The sequence below is a fragment of the Amphibalanus amphitrite genome, unplaced genomic scaffold (genome assembly GCF_019059575.1).
Source record: "Amphibalanus amphitrite isolate SeventyFive unplaced genomic scaffold, NRLGWU_Aamphi_draft 000373F_arrow, whole genome shotgun sequence".
NCBI lineage: Eukaryota > Metazoa > Arthropoda > Thecostraca > Balanomorpha > Balanidae > Amphibalanus > Amphibalanus amphitrite.
This window is the reverse complement of record NW_024881867.1, coordinates 15,144-32,223: the sequence shown is the minus strand read 5'-3', so window position 1 is coordinate 32,223 and position 17,080 is coordinate 15,144. Positions and strand designations below refer to the sequence as shown.

Here is a 17,080-nt window from a genome sequence, read left to right as displayed (position 1 = left end):
GCGCACCGCTGTACGGACGGCACTGCGCAGTTACGGCCGCCGCCCTCCCGACAGCCCCGTAAGTCCGCAGATTACGGTCACAGCCCCGGGGGCGCGCGCCGCCCTGTGCCGCAGGCCCGAGGGCAGGGCGACGCGCGCACACGCGTACCGGGAAGGTCTGGGCCGGCCGACCAGCTAGGACAGCGACACGGTAGTCAAGGTGACGGCCGTACCTTCTATGGACAGTTATGTAAGCTGTTTTTTTTTTTTGTAACTGACAGCGCGCAGGGGTGGCGGGTTGTTAGCGACGACAATCTCTTGACGACCGGCGGGTCGGCACGGAGCAGGCCCTGACGAGGGACGGGCGGGCGGCCGGACGCATTTCGTCCACCAATCAATCACTCATCGACTGGTCTATTGCCGCCAGTGACGTCAGCCGATCGGCTCTGTTCTGCGCCGTGATTGGCTGAAGCCGGATACTGCGACTCTGGCCTGTGTGACGTGGAAGGTAGCCATGGCCATCTGAGGGCCTCCAGAGTCCCAGTGGATTGGGAAGCTACAGTCTTAAACAGCATACATCTGATCGTTCGCTGAAACTCGAGCTTTCAGATTGGTAGACTTTCATGGGAAGAATATGCACTTTTCTTGGCATTGTAAAACATGCCAGGGAAAATGAGCTTACTAACCGGCACGTCATTGTAAACAAGTCGAACATACCGCTCTAATAAGCACCAAAGGCTCAAACAACCTACAATTTGTCTTCCTGTCATATGCTCAGACTTTCTATGACTGAGACCTGATTAAAATGTTTTAGAGGCTTGCTGCCTGTACCTCGATGTTTTCACTAAGTGCACGTCATCACCATTCGATGAGTTCACAGTTGTCCGTACATACCTACACCAGTGGACGTGCCGCCGCAGTCCGTCCGCCGCTGCCGTCGCGCCGGTCGCTGAGCCGTTCTGCGGTCTCCTCTGAGCCGCTCGGCGCGCCCGGGCCCGTGTCGGTTCCGCTCGCCACACCCGCTGATGGATGACCGGCCAGGAGACGCCGACAAACCGGCCGTCCCCGCAAACCCCGCTCCCAGGCGCCGTCCGGGCGGCAGCGCAGGCAAATTTGTGGAAATATATGCTAATGTCGGCCCTTGGACGCATTGGGCGGGGCGCGGCGTCTCCAATCAATTTGCACGGGGATTGGACGCGGGAGATGGATTCCTCCCAGGGCTGTCCAGTGATAAATGGGGATGAGTTCAGACACGTCCCAGGCGATTATGGCAAAGTAACACTCTTGTTGGGAAGATGACGGAGTGGCAGCTATATAGTCGCTGTTAAGTCGCTCATCAGTTACGGCTGTAAGGTGATTATCCTGGGAACAGCTCCTTTCGCAGCTTTTAGTTAGGTCTATTCTTATCTTGTCATTTCTGCCATGCTCGTTTTCTGCCTGAAAAGAATTGATCGACGGAGTTCAAAATTCAGTGAAGCAGCTCGTTCTCTGGAAAGTCCATTAGTTGGACAGCTGACCTATGGTCGGTGCCCAGCGGCCCAGACTTCCACAGGCGCTGGGCTGGGTTAACGATGGCCTGTCGACAGCTGCCGAGTCTTTGAAGCGGGCGCGGCGTGGTAGACTGTCCTCACGCCTCTCCTGACGGCCGCGCTGGGGTAGAGGTTGATGTCCTCAGTCCTGGCTATTCTGCCCTGTCTATTCTTTCCAAACGGGTCGCACTGCGGCACTGTGGGTGAGAGGTTTCCGTCCTAGCCAGTCTCAGACAGTCGGCCGCACCCTGGCCCGCCCGGTGAAGGTGTCTGGCGTCTGAAGCCGTTAGTCTGGGGACAGTCCCAGTCTGCCGCACCCTGGCCCGCCCGGTGAAGGTGTCTGGCGTCTGAAGCCGTTTGTCTGGCCGGGTCACCGCCTCCACGTGCCGCGCCCGGCGCCAGGGGCCGCGCCGCGCCGCTCGCCGGTCGCCGGTCGCTGGTGAAAGGATCAGGCGGGTCGACCCTGACGCCGTCCGTGTCGCTGATCCGACCGGCGACGGGCACCTTTGGAGGAGGCGTGCCGGACCGATGGGATGGGGTCAATGGGACCGAGGCTAGCTGGATGTGGGGACATGATCATACAGCCGTTCGAGTGCAAATTAGGATGCGAACTTTGATTGAGTCATGCTTGTGGTGCGATGAGGGGTTCCCCTACTCACTACAATGGAAATGAAGTGAAATCCTGTATCTCTGGTTACAGATGGGTTCTCAGCAGCCTACTGCAAGCCCAGTTTAGTAGAAGCGTGATCCAGGGGGGTCCGGTCCGGAACATTTACCACTGAAAAAAGTGGACCTCGCGTTCTGGATCGCCCATTGGCTGAGAGTCATGTTACGTCACGAGTTCCTCTCATGCTAAGCACCTGTGCCCTCAACAGGGGAAAGAGAACACCACTTTTGCAGAAATTTTGAGCAAATATTTTTGTTTTACCTTCCATAAAATAAAAATAGATTTCAGCTCTTTCGATCTGATTGCATGAAATGCTTATAATGCCACTATTTATGTCTATTTCACGGTTGTACCCCCTTTGACGTCACTTATGTAATTGCCCTACGTTACATTGAAAACAGTGTTCCTGATTTCAAGACAATTCTTGCGCAGATTAACGGAGTCGCCGCCGTGTGGTACAACTGGCGGATAAATTTATTGACAATTGCCTTTTTTTGCATTTGAGTTGGAGTGTTAGTTGTCTTTTCTGTATGTAACTCAAAACAAAGTGTATCCTTATTAACTGTATGTCTTTATACGGTCCTTATTATGTTTAAAGTACCTCGCCATCGCCAGGCAGCATTTAGCAAGCAAAATGAAATCAAATTATGTTTAAATGCAATATCGTTTTCCATACATGTCCCAGGTCAAGGTGTTGTTACTTGTTAGGCTATGGCCCTTAGATTAGATTTGGTATGCCTATTGGGCGTATAAGGTCCAGTTGTGCTTGATATCTAGTAATTTGAAAATCAATTTATAATGTGTATAAAGTCAAGTGAGCATGCCTCTTGTCTTAACGCTTTCAGTTTGGGAAACTTCGAGGTGCAAATCCAAATATTGATAGAACAATTTGGAGTGGGCGGGGCCATGCCCATAAAAGGAAAAATGGATGGGATTTCGTGCATCCTATCTTTCAAATGAAAAAAAAGACATAAGGAAGTTGTGATACGACACATGGCCTGCACTCACTCAGCGCACAATTAACTGGCAGTCCTAACGATGAACGTTGCGAGTCAGGGTCAACTGGCATTTGGAGGCAATTGCTGATCGTGATCAAAACAGACCCATGCTGCAAAGTATGGCTTGCATGTCGACGAGGCGCACCTGCCAAAGTTCAAAATTCGCACCAACCCTTCAAACAGAGCCAGAAATCCAGGTTCAGGTTCAGGTTCAGGTTATGAGCTAGGAGTAGACAATGTCTGTTTGGTGCTCATCTGCACCAAAATAGGCTGAGATTAAAAGAAAAAAATCCGCACTTAACCCAAAAATGACTGACTGCTGCACACTCATTTAGACCCGAGAGCGCATTGAATTACATGGAAAAGCTCCAGCAATGTTTTTCAATTGTCCTCATCTATCTCGTCTGGTCTGTCATGTCCATCACCGAGCCAAATCCGCACTGTGATACACTAAATCCGCACCAGCCGAACAAGCCCGCACTGTCGAGATCTCGTCTAAATTGGCAATTGCCATGCTTTGAAGACTGGAAACAGACACTTACTTACTTACTTACTTACGTGACACGCCAGCAAAAGTGAGTAATTTAGGGATGTTAAATTGTTATTATTTGTATTACTTTACCTATTGTCAATTATGACAAAATTATTATTCAAAAGTTGCTGTTTTGTATTTATCGTGTTAAAATTTAATGTTAAAACAATTTTCTTTAATAGCGCCAATCTATTTATGGAATGGCCAGCTGATTGCCTACCAAAGCAGACGACCAGAACCTGCAGAAAAAAATCATTTTTTGATCGACATATTCAAGGGAATTCCCTGGCTTTTGTCAAGTATTCACTCTTAACTCTCATTCTTAATGGTAAATGGAAGCTTTTTCCTCCAGTGGGTGGACCCAATGCCGCAAGTATTGTCCTGTTACCCCGAACGTACCCCGTCATAGCGATAAGCGAGGGCTGCATTTACGCCCATATATGGTCATACAAAATCCTTTATTGATCGATCCATATTTGGATTTCTGCCTCATAAGTTTCCCCAACTGCTTTGAAGTCCACAGAAACAGCTATCTTGACACACACACCATGATCATATACTACCCTGATAGAAATGCAAACACTACACATTGAACTCTTAAAATATCCTAGAACTTCAAGTGGGTGACGTGACCATTCTGTCTAAGCAAACAAACTCTGACTAACAGTGTCACTCTGTCAAAATGTCGCCTAATGAGATCAAGATCCCTGCAGCTATGGACATTCATTCTTGGGCTAGCAATCAGCAATGCTTGTAAATTTTTATCATCAGGTGTGGCTGTGTCGCATAAACAGACTTGATTGCCAGTTACATGGCTTTATCACAATAAAAGTAAGTTTGACACAAACAGAGGGCCTGGAAATAAACAAGTACCTAATGTACATACATAATGCTAGCTAGTCACATTCATGATGTCATGACCAAAACAATGGACAACCTGTGCAGGTCTAGTATTTCACAGGTAAATAAGTAGGGTACAAGACTAAGAAGGCACCACTTCACAATGCTGTTAACTGTTGCGGATCAACATCTTGCATTTGAAATAGGCATGAATTTATGGCCTTTTTGTGTTGATATGCTTACTATGTTTCGGTTTTGTTCTTTTTCAGGCTGTTGTTAGTTGTTGCTACAAATATGCCAAAGATATGTGCCATAGGGTTATGTCCGAATCTACAAGGCAAGAAAAGTGAGATATCATTTCATAAATTTCCAAAAGACAAAAGGTTGAAATCACTCTGGAAGCAAAAATGTTCTCGCAAAGACTCGTACTTGAACCCAGACACAGCTGTAGTATGTTCTGAGCATTTCAATCCTGAAGACTTTCAGAATAGCTTTAGGGCACAGTTCATGCCAGGGAAGTTTAATAAGGTACTGAAGAAGGATGCGGTGCCAAGTTTGAAGCTGCCTGCCAACTATTCACAGTAAGTACCTACCCACCTTCAATCCACATAAGTGGCTCAGTGGCTCACAAAGTGTCCTGAAGTGTATTTTTAGTATTCTAGTAATGATCATTAACATTGTCAACAACCTAATATGTTGCCTGCTGTAGGACATAAGGATAGAAATGTTCTGGAAATGAACATGAGCAACATTTAGCATTCACGTGAAAGTGGTATACAGCACATTTTTTTTTTCTAAACATTATGACATTTCAGTTTTTAATCATGTTGCTTTTTCCTCAGGTTAAACGCCGATACACATGGCTCCATCCGAATAGAAATGGCGATAAAATGAGCAGATGTCCAGTGTTGAATATTGAGCACCTTATTTTCCATGAATCAAACACAAACCTGCCTTTTTCTACCTACACTACCTTGTTGCGAGCGAACGTGAAACAAAGCGAGTTCTCGCTGTATAACTGGAAAAATGTAATATAAAATATAAAATATAAATAATATGAAAGAAAAGTCGTAAGTGAACGCTATTTTCTGTAACAAAGGTTTCTTTAAACATGCTTGGCCTCTGGAGTCCAAACCGTTGACCTTAGCTCAAATCTGAGGCCACATTAGCGAAAGCTCTGTAAAAGAGCTATCGATTACATTTTCAACGTCGTCCTAGCTCCTTTAATTCACCTTCAACGGCGGCATTTGTCAGAAAATGTCGAAATTTACAAAAAGGGGGCATTTTTTGTTTCATGAATTCTGGTGACCTCAATATCGACCTGAGCGAAAAATAAAAGTAGCTTCGTAATGCTTTTGGACGAGCTTTCGAGCATTTTTCGTTTTTGCCTAACGATGCCCAGGAGGCGAGTTGGAGGGGGAGCGTAAAAACGTCCCACCCCCCACCCCGCTCCCGCGGCATGAGACGTTCGGACTGGAGCAGCGGCACGGTGCAGGTACCTTATCCGTGCCTTCTGGTCCCGGCCAGGCCCAGTAAATATGTTCTCTCGATCGAGTTATCCCCGTCTAGTCCTGAGCCTTCTGGGCCCAGATACCTAATTGGTCGGCCGGTGCCTTCACCGCAGCTGTCTGTCGACATGCAAACGTGTTCCAGCAATGATACGCAATCTTAAGTACAAACCTTCTATATAACGTTGAAATAATTGATAAGATTGTAGACTTTTCACAAATGTACAACTGGTACAACATATAAAAACAAAAGGTTATGTATCATAAATTGCTGCCTTTGTCCTCAATCAACATGTTCCTCATCCGCATTATCACCCTTTTCATACTGCCTGTTCCTTCGCACAATCCTTTGTTTCATTTCCAGACCACCGATCCTTAAGCCAGCTCCTCGCGGTGGAGACGGCGGCACCGCGCTCGCCTGCCCGGAGGAAGACGGCGGCACCGCGCTCGCCTGCCCGGAGGAAGACGGCGGCACCGCGCTCGCCTGCCCGGAGGAAGACGGCGGCACCGCGCTCGCCTGCCCGGAGGAAGACGGCGGCACCGCGCTCGCCTGCGCGGAGGGAGACGGCGGCACCGCGCTTGCCTGCGCGGAGGGAGACGGCGGCACCGCGCTCGCCTGCGCGGAGGGAAACGGCGGTACCACGCTCGCCTGCGCGCAGGGAGACGGCGGCACCGCGCTCGCCTGCCCGGAGGAAGACGGCGGCACCGCGCTCGCCTGCCCGGAGGAAGACGGCGGCACCGCGCTCGCCTGCGCGGAGGAAGACGGCGGCACCGCGCTCGCCTGCCCGGAGGGAGACGGCGGCACCACGCTCGCCTGCGCGGAGGGAGACGGCGGCACCGCGCTCGCCTGCCCGGAGGGGGACGGCGGCACCGCGCTCGCTTGCCCGGAGAGAGACGGCGGCACCGCGCTCGCCTGCGCGGAGGGAGACGGCGGCACCGCGCTCGCCTGCGCGGAGGGAGACGGCGGCACCGCGCTCGCCTGCCCGGAGGGAGACGGCGGCACCGCGCTCGCCTGCGCGGGAGGAGACGACGGCTGTTCGTCCGCTCGGTCTGGAGGAGCCGGCGGTAACGACCCTGCGTGCTCTCGAGGCAGACGTGTTCGGGGAAGCGGCACCCCTTCTGCTCGGTTTGGGAGCGTTCGCCAAGCCGGAGGCGGTGTCAGTGACCACCTCTACTTTCTACGGGCAGAAAATGGCACCGCGCAGTCCGCTGGCTGGAGGAGGCCGAGCGATAAGTTGGCTGCGCTGAAATCGAAAACGAAGACGAAGCTGAGTAAGTACCGGACCAAGTGCCGGAACCTTCGCCGCGAGAACGACCGTCTCCGAGCCGAACTCGAGAGAACCCGTGCCCTCCAGGCTCACAGCTGCCTCTCGTCTGCTCAGCAGCGAGCTCTGGTTACTGGCAAGCGCGTCACCTGGTCCGAACAAGACGTTGGAATGGCTCTCGGGCTTCGAGTACTCTCACGTCGTGCGTACTTGTACGTTAAGGACGTCATGAAAGTGCCGCTGCCCGCCTTCTCCACCCTGTCAGACTGGATGCGGCACTTCCAGATGACTCCGGGTGTGATCGAGGCCGCAATGAGGGTCCTCGAGTACTCTGCGTGCGACTTCTCTGATGCTGATCGTCTTTGTGTTGTGTCCTTTGATGAGATCGGCCTGGACAGTCGCATCAGCTACGATCAAGCACACGATCAAATAATCAGCGCCTCAAAGATGCAAGTGGTGATGGTTCGCGGATTGGCTGCTTCGTGGAAACAGCCAGTCTACTACGGTTTCGACGAAGCCATGACAGCCGACACGCTGCTGTCCATCATCGCCCGCCTTGAGTCCATCGGTCTGAAGGTCATCGCTGCCGTGAGCGACATGGCGCAGCCCAACCAGCGTGTTTGGGCTGATCTGGGCGTGACGAGCGCCTTCTCGCCAGCGCCCCACCAGACGTGCTTCGCCAACCCTGCGGACCCTAACAGGTATGCTACTAAAACTCTATGACTAAAACTACTGATGTTATAAGCGTTCCTTTGTATCAATGATACATGATAAGAAATACTTGATTAAATTATGTAATACAACTAAGTAAACATTTTGAGTTAGAATTTGTCACCTGAGAAGTTAGCAATTACAGAATATAAATGAGCGTGATCGGTTTGCTTCCATTGGCAATATTAACATGATGAATATTGAATATATCATTGGAACTGATGTATCCACGCATAGCCAGTAGCCACGTATCGCTCTTATGACGCTTACAAGGGTATCTTCATCGACTTAAAAGGAATATAAGCGTTTTCCGATTTCTTAAGCAAGAACAGTTTTGAGCACAAAATGAAAAACCATAATGTAAGTGTTTTTCATTTGTGAAATTATGACCTGGTTCCTATATAGAATAAGGCTGAAAAGTTAGCAGTATTCTACGCTATGGAGTTTGGTACTGGTAACACCAGTTTTGATTTCGTAGAGAACTTCGAGACCTTTCGCTATATTTTCACAATGTTTGTTTATGCGTGGATTTGGAATCACCTTTTGGAATTTCGATTGTCTCTCCGCGCAAGATATGTCTAATACCTATGTATTGGATGATAGATATACATATACCGAGGATCTTGATAGAAGAGTTCGAGTATTTCAACCGATTTAATTCATATTTTTATTATAGATCTGGCCCAAAATTTCACAAATTCGTCCATAATCATTACGGTTCTCAATAAGCTAACCAACTCGTAATCAATTTTTTTTCTTAACGCTTACATTCCTTTTGAAGAAAAAAAAACTGTATAATAGAAGCTGCTGCTGGTGCTGCACTTTATTAATAACCATTATCGTGTGCTCTTCCTCTTCAGGCGTGTCTGGGTGTTTTCTGATACGCCTCATCTCATGAAGCTGCTACGCCATCACGTGCTAGAATCAGGCATGCGTCTGGAGGACGGCACAGTTCTCAACGCGGCCGTCTTCAACGCCGTTCTGCAGCTGCAAGCAACATCAGAGATGAAGGCCTGTCACAAGCTAACGCCACTCCACGTAACGGTGAGATGATATTTGCACTCACTTTTCCTTTGCATTTTTTTTTTTATTTTTAGTTGGGCGGGGGCTTAGGCGCTGCGGCGAGCTGCCCCCCCCCCCGCCTGGGGCGCTGCGGCGCTGAGGGCGGCGGGGCGAGGCATACATTTAAACTGGAGCCATGAAGATAGAATTTGATGTAAAATATAGATTTGCCAACTGTAACTATATACCTATGTGTTGTTTGCTACTTATTATTTTATTCCGACCTGTTTTCCAAATACTCTTGCCAATTTCCAAATCAAGCACTGCCACATTTTTTATCTTCGTTCAATGTTCGCATACCATCGAATATCGTTACAGTTTATTTATTTATTTTTTACTATGCTTGACCAGCCAATATGTGTCTTTCCATCCGCAGGCTCGAGGACAAACCAGCCAGCGGGTGTACCTCGCCACCCAGCTGTTCTCCGCGAGAGTGGCGGCCTTCGTCCGTCTGTTCCTGCCACAGTTCGCAGCGGAAGCTGCAGCAATCGAAAAAATGGACAGGCTTTTCGACGTGCTGAACAGCAGCTCTGCCTTCGACGCAAAAGTGGAGCGGAGAGGGTTCGGAGCGACTCCGGAGGCAGAAGCAGTGCAGCGGCAGGCGCTCGCCGAAGGAGCCGAGCTGATCCGCGGCGCAGTGAAGGTGACGCCCGAACGGTCATCTGCCCAGCCCCCTTTCAAGCGGCGCCGAACGGGACCACCGCGCAAGCTGCCGTTTCAGCAAGGGTTCCTCCGGAACATCCAGTCGGTGGTTGGCGTGCTTGAGGACGTGCGCAAGTTTGGCCTCAAGTATGTCCTTACGTCGCATCTAAATCAGGACCTGGTGGAAAACTTGTTTTCCCAAATCAGGGCCATGTGCGGCGCCGAAAATCACCCGACGGCTGTTGGCGCTCAAATGCGACTGAGGATGCTGCTGATCTCTGCGCAGCCGCTGATGGCGGCATCAAGTCGGTCGCCTGCGATCCCAGTAAGAATGCTGCGGACTGCACAGCCGGACAGTACCCAGTACCTGACAGGACGTGCGCTACACCGCTGCGCTCCGTCGGCGTGCCCGACCACGCCTTCCTCGGGCTCCGGCGCGGCCGTGGTGCCTCCGGCCTCCGGCGCGGCCGTGGTGCCTCCGGCCTCCGGCGCGGCCGTGGTGCCTCCGGGCTCCAGCGCGGCCGTGGTGCCTCCGGCCTCCGGCGCGGCCGTAGCGAATCCGGCCACCCGTCCTGATACTGCAAGCACGGCCACCATCCCAGCCACTCGCCAAGCCGTCGGTCCGGACAACACAAGGGACGCTGATGAGGAGGCGGCCGAGGAGGAGGAAGAGCTCCTCACTGCCACCTTCTCGGAGGCAGTGGGTAGAGGCCCGCCACCGCCGATAGTGCTGGATGAGGACGAGCGAGACGAGGTCGAGTTGGGCAGTGTGGGAGAGGAGTTGCGGAGTCAGGCGGAAGAGGCGTTTTCTTTTGTTGCCGGATACGTGGCGTCTAAGTGTCGCTCCGTGGACGCAACGCTGGGCCTGCCGACGGACAGCGGGGACGCCGGCGCTCAGTGCGCATCAGTGCCTGCCTCGTGGATCCGGGCACTCAGCCGTGGCAGCCTCACTGTGCCGAGTGAGCAGTGGCTGCAGGACTGCCGCGAGCTGGAAGTTGCCTTTTGCGCAGCTATGGGAAGGCGATATTACCCGCACTCGGGTGTGAAACGCCACCTCCTTGAACAGCTCAAAATGAAAGGAGTTGGACGAGCCGACGTTGTCCTCAAGAAGTTCGTGAGCACGCGCATGTGGATCCGAATTCGTTTGTTAAACGAGAATCGCGCAGCGGAGGTGGCTCGTCGTCGAGCTTTGAAGCAGTTGCGGCAACATGCCCAGTGAACTGGAAACATGTGCGTATCACATGGTGAACGGGGCAGATCATTGGGTGATATTTCTTGTGTTCTGAAAGGTACCGTGGGAATAATTTAAGAATGAACTCTGCTATATTCCATGCCACCGTTATGCTACCGTTCTAAATGTCAATGACTGCCGGGAAATATGCGGACATGTAGTGTGAACGTTGTTATTCCTCATGTGTATAGCTCTCGAAATCCTCATCTGTATTTATCTCGGCGACGATCTTTCAACATATAAAATACTCGCTCCCGTTTCTGGTGTTTTGTTCAAAATGATATCTATCCATCGCGGAAACAGACGTGACAACATGCTTAACGCCAAGACGTAGTGTGGACCATGCGGAATATCTCAAAGTGTTTTGAGATAATGTTGGGGGTATTGCAATTTGTGGAGCAGAGGGGGCTTAAACAGTTAGGTGCCGTCAGAGCCAGATACCCCAGTCAGATTTCAACCACCGTTGCTCTCTGGGAATGCATCACGGGCTGTACGGAGTTTTGGAGAGGCCCAAAGATTAACGGAGATTCATTTCTTTTCATGCACTACCACTTCCATTATTGGCGTAATATCTTGTCCTTTTTTAGGGCAAACTAGACATTTGGAACGGACCATGGTCTAGTGCCCCCCCCCCCCCTGGATCCGTTACTGGAATGCAGAATGTCGCGTGAAATTATCCAGTCTTGTACAGCCATCGTCACCAATAGCTGCACTTTCTGGATTATTTTGGTGGATATCCTGAATAAATTTGAGCGGGATTAGTTACTTGATAGGGAATGCAGGACATTAAAAAAACATAAATTGTGTGAACCGGCCGAACCACAAGCGCAAAACATCGATTATCCGCAAAATCCGTCGGGCGTTCATGCCTATGCACAGCCCAGCGGGCGGTACGCTAGGGTATCGTGACGTCACTGCTGCTTCGTCGGTTGCCGAGCCAAGTTCCAAGATGGCGGCGCCCACGCATGCCCACTTTTGAGGGCGGAGCGGCCTACCTTATATATATAGCCTTGGCGTGATCAATCATCGATTCACTATTGTTTGTCAGAACAGCGCTGCTCCATTCGCCAACCACACCAATCGGAACACAGCGGTGACGGTTCGCCACACGCATGGTGACACAAATTCGTCACGCGTGTGGGTCCCGTGACGCGCGTGACGGAGGCCTGTCACAGACACGTGTCACTTCCCGTGCCGCCAACATTGAGGACACGCAGCTCGTGCGCGGGCTGGTGAACTCTGGGGGCCTCAGATCCTCTGTTCTGAGCTAATGTAGCGGATGTGAGGTCACACCTCAAGACGTGACTAACAGTCATCGAGGTCGACTCGGCGGATATACGTATTACGTACGATCACGTCCTTACAGCGGTGACTAAGCGGTCTCCAGTCGAGACGGAGAGGCGGCTGACCCGACAAACGCGGCCCAGTGCTCGTCCTTTGATAGATCTGTGTGCGTCTGAACGCGAGAGGGCCCGTCGATTGCTCGGCGCCCCGCACATCAGTAGAGAGAATTGGCCGTTTTTCATTTCGTCGTTATCTCTGTAGCCAAGCGAGCGACGAGTGGGGTGATTGAGTGTTCCATCCAGCTCCGCTCTATCGCTCTCAACCAGAGACGGACGTAGAGTGAACAACACGCCCAGACTTCAACAAGTGTCTGCGCTTCTGTGAGTACCCAACTCTGTAGCTAGTACCGGGTACAGTAACTATCACTGAGAGGCGCCCGATACTCTTCTCTCTTTGAGCTACCGCCGAACGTTTCCGAGCTCCGTGTGGAAGGAGGAGTCTTCATTAGCAGGTGTGAGCCTTTACGCACCTAACAGACAGGTGTGCGAGACCGGCGTGCCTTCGAACGCCATGCCGGCACATTCACCGTGTACTCGGACGACCTTGTCAGTGGCCGCGGACCGCGCGCTCGGACGGCTCGGCGGCGGACGACCCGACTGGCCGCATTCCATCGTCGAACGGGCGGGAAGGGAGCGGACGCCACCGCCCGCCGGACTGGCGGGGAGCGCCGGCTCGCTGTTGGGTGTGGGGGGCACCGGGCGTGGGGTCACAAACGGAGCGCTGAGGGCTTACGTCGCGGAAAGAGTGATCATTAATAAATTTGACGTCAGGAGTTTCGATTATAAATAGTTTGCATGATTATACGAATTTTATTTTCAAACGTACATTCGCCCTCAGTCGTCCTGTTTCTCTGACCGGCTGATGTTGTGTCACCTCCACTCCGCCGCTAACATGAGTCAGTAGCGTGCTGTTGACTTCCCGCCTGGCCAGCCAGTTCTGTCAGCGGGCTGGCCGTGCAGTGAGGCCGTGCGCCGCGCAGTAAGGCCGTCTCCGGGTGCGTCGCCACGGCTGCAGTTACCAGGCGGCTCCGGCCTGCCGTCTCGGTCACCGGGCGGACAGACGTGGGCCGAGCAGCGCGGCGGACCCGGCGACAGCCCCGCCCCGTCCGACCGGACGGCCTCGCCGCGCCGCGCCGGGCCCGGCTCACTGATCAGCATATTTCGACCGAATGCCCCGGCCGGCCGGCCGGCCCGGGTGCGGTGTCGCAATGCGGCGGGCCATGGGGCGGACGGAGGCCCCTGGCCTAGCGCCGGCTGACGCCCACGTGGCCGCCACAGGTCGGCGGGACCAGCCGGAGTGGGGCGGCTCGGTCCGCGCTGCAGCCCGGGCGGGGGCTGTGTGTATGATCGGAAATATAAACATATGGATGGCACACAAACAAATGGATGCTGATAAGGCGGTGCCCTGTCTTTAGTTAAGCCAAGGCTGTTGTTCCAGCTTACGCCGTGGTCTGTGAGCCAGCTCTCGGTTTGATGGAACTGTAAAACAGCACCAGGTGGACGGATAGTGAAGTCTGCACCATCCTCGCTCTCAGGCTGGTGATTTCACGGTAATGGCGGCTCTGCCAGCCACGTGTGTCCCTCCGGGTTCCTCACCATGCAGGAATGCGTCCATTACCGCCCAAAGTGCCGCATTATCGGGCCACAGGCATGTCTGCACTCTGGCGCGCTCGTAAAAGGCTCTCTGCCGGCTGAGCTCCAGCGGCGGCGCTCCTCTGAATTACCAGGTAGCGCCGGCGCGGGCCGCTCTGGGGAGTGTAGACCCGTGTCCTTGGCTCCGGTGGGTCTGCGGGGACACGTGCCTGCAGCCCCCTCCCCTGGGTGTCCCTCCACCTTACGCTCCGTGTGGCGGAAATATGAGCGTGAGGTAAGGGGCTGTGTGATTAGCCGAGCCCCGCTGAATCGGGATTAGCCGGGTGGCTGGCGCCGTGACCTCGCCGGGGGCAGCGGTGCGCGGTGGGCCGCCTTGCATGCTTCCTGCCGCTGCTGGCTGGTGAATTGGGGCCGTCTGCCCCTGACGAACGCTCCAGAATGGCTGGGGGACGTACTGTTCGTGCCGTGCTGTACTGCGCCGTGCCGTACCCTGCTGGACGGTGCCGTGTGTTGTGCACTCCTATAAACATCGATCGGCTCGTCCATTGTTCTCGGTTCGGCTCACCTCAACCTGTCCGGACCGCCTGCACCGTGACGTTGGCGGAAGGACGTGATATCCATTATATTTGTGAATTTTCAATATTGAAGGAAATCGCAGCGATGGCAACGGACTGAGAGGGCTCAGTGTTGAAGTTATTACTGCCGAGGGCATACGCGCTTTGATCTGATTTGTGCTTTGATCACGGAATGCTTGCTGGAGTGTATTGAGTGAGTTTTTGATGTCGGTCTCTGTCACTTGCATGTGTCTAGTGCAGTTTTGTGTCTCGTGCGGAGTTCTGGTAACATCCTTGGTCTAAAACAGTGGCGTACGCACATACAGGACATTCCGTGCATGCCCTGTCCCTTTGGCTCATCGTCCCCGGCGCCCTCAGTGACTGGCGCCCCTCTGTCCAGTGTTGGCGCTCCTCCAGTCGATAGCGGCGCGCTTCTAGTTGATGGCGAAGCCCCTCTGTCCAGTATTGGCGCTCCTCTGGTGATAGTGGCGCCCTCCTAGACGATATGGTGGGCCGGTGGCCAGTGACGTACCCAAGGGGGGCGCTCAGGGGGCCCCTCAGGCCCCAGGATATTTTTTTAAACACTGGATAAAATGTCTTTTACTCGGAAGAAAAATTGATATTAAAGTTTCATTTATGTGCCCTGGGTACCCGAGGGGCCCCTGCAGTCATCCAAGGGCCCCCAGTTTCCTGGGCCCCTGGTCGCCTAGGGGGCCTCTGGTAGCCGGGGGCCTGGTCTCATGGGGCCCCTGATAGCCTGTGGCGGCGTGGCCCCTAGTCGCCTAGGGGGCCCTGGTCGCATGGGGGGCCTCTGGTCGCATGAGGCCCCTGATCGACTGGGGCCCCTAGTTGCCTAGGGGGCCTGATAGCCCGGGGCCTGGTCGTATGGGCCCCTGATAGTCTGTGGCCCCTAGTCGCCTAGGGGGCCCTAGTCGCATGGGGGGCCTCTGGTTGCATGATATTGAGGCCCCTGATCGCCTGGGGGTACCTAGTCGCCCAGGGGGCCCCTGGTAGCCGGGGGGCCTGGCCGCATGGGGACCCTGGTTGCCTGGGGCCCCCGGTCGCCCCTAGTCGCCTGGGGGACCCTGGTCGCCTTGGGCCCCTGGTAGCCTGGGATCCCCTGGTCGCCTGGGGGCCCCTGATCGCCTGAGGGCCGCTGGTCACCTAAAGGGCCCCTGGTCGCCTGGGGGCCCCTGGTAGCCGGGGGCCTGGTCGCATGGGGCCCCCTGGTCGCATGGGGCCCCCTGGTCGCCTGGGGGCCCCTGATCGCTTTGGGGACCTGATCGCATTGGCCCTTGGTCGCCTGGAGGGCCCTGGTCGCCTGGGGCAGTGGGGCCCCTAGTCATCTGGAGGACCTGGTCGCCTGGGAACCCCTGGTCGACTGGGGGCCCCTGGTCGTCTGAAAGTACGCTTATCACCTGATTGATCCCAAATCATCTGAGTGGCTACTGGCTACTGGATATAAGTAGTGACTGGAGTAGGCACTCATCTGAAGGAGCCGTTTTTGGTACACCTTATCATACATCAATTATACACATGTTGTGAAAATTTCAGACCAAGGTCATTCAAGGTCAGGTCACCAGGTCACTTGAAGTGACCTCACCTCATAAAAAGTTTCAATGTCTGTCATAGCTACACCGAGTGACCGATCGCTTTGAAACTTTCAGCGATTGCTAGGAGCAATAGCATGTACAAAATGTATATCTCAGAATTTTGATATTGATGACCTAAGGCCAGGTCAACTTTGCGACCTCCCCATTATAAGTCTGGGAGAAAATTGAAATGCGCCTCTTTTGGACGAAGGACATTATAAACACTCCCAAACACCGAATTACAAGTGGTTTAGACACACTGAACATGAGAATGGTGTCCGTGACCCTTGTTTGTGCCTTGAGGTCATCTTAGGTCACGAATGGTATTTAACAGTTTTTCGCAAATAACTTTTGATAGAGGCATGCTAGAGCGATGAAAACGCGTTATATGTGTTCAGCTCGACGATACGGATCGACTGATATGCAACATGACCCTTTCCGGTCAGGTCATGACCTTGACCTGAGGTCAAATTTTCAAGTTGACCTTTCAAGGTCAAGTTATAGTTCATTCGATGCGTCTTGACGAGAGGAACACGATGCCGGTGAAAGTAAGCTCGTACAAGGCTTGGGTCAAAAGTTATTGCAGAAAAACTGTTTCCGAAAAAAATCGGCTATTTTTGCAGTTTTTGCCCCCTGCAGGCAAAACCGTTGACGTTAGGTCAAATCTGATAGAATTACTCAGAAAGGGTGTTAATAGGGCTATCGAATGCACTTTTCCGCGGCGCTGTAGCTCTATTGGTTCCCGAGTTATGCGTTGGCTTCTTGGAAATTTTCGACATTCGACCTGGAAATCGGCGAAATTTTGCCTTCAATGACCTCTGGTGACCTCATCTTTGACCTGACCAAAAAATTGACCGAAGTGATTTCGTCATTATTTTTTACGCTCTTTCGAACGCCGCCTTCCGCGTATCGCTACGTGGCCCAGGAGCCGAGTTGCAAGGGGGGGGGGCAGCAGGGCGTGGAAATCCAGGACCCCCAGCCGGGCGCGGGCTAGTGAAACATATAATAGCCGCGTTTACATAGGGCTAGTTGCC

General features: G+C 53.0%; 2 protein-coding genes across 2 annotated transcripts in view; both read left to right on the top strand.

The window, feature by feature from the left end:
- Nucleotides 1–17,080, top strand: part of LOC122389823 (guanine nucleotide-binding protein G(s) subunit alpha isoforms XLas-like) — a gene marked incomplete at its 3' end in the record, with an annotated part of 50,533 nt that overhangs the window by 21,860 nt on the left and 11,593 nt on the right. The gene's annotated exons all lie outside the window — the stretch shown is intronic.
- LOC122389800 (S-antigen protein-like) lies at nucleotides 5,940–7,287 on the top strand. Its single transcript, XM_043382204.1, has 3 exons — nucleotides 5,940–5,950; nucleotides 6,418–7,101; nucleotides 7,242–7,287. The coding sequence occupies exons 1-3, from the start codon at nucleotides 5,940–5,942 to the stop codon at nucleotides 7,285–7,287; spliced, it is 741 nt and encodes a 246-aa protein (XP_043238139.1).

What these genes read in the sequence shown, in the direction of transcription:
- LOC122389800 (XM_043382204.1), top strand. An exon ending in GACGGCTGTTCGTCCGCTCG is followed by an intron (nt 7,102 to 7,241) that starts GTCTGGAGGAGC and finishes TTCTACGGGCAG; the next exon opens with AAAATGGCACCGCGCAGTCC.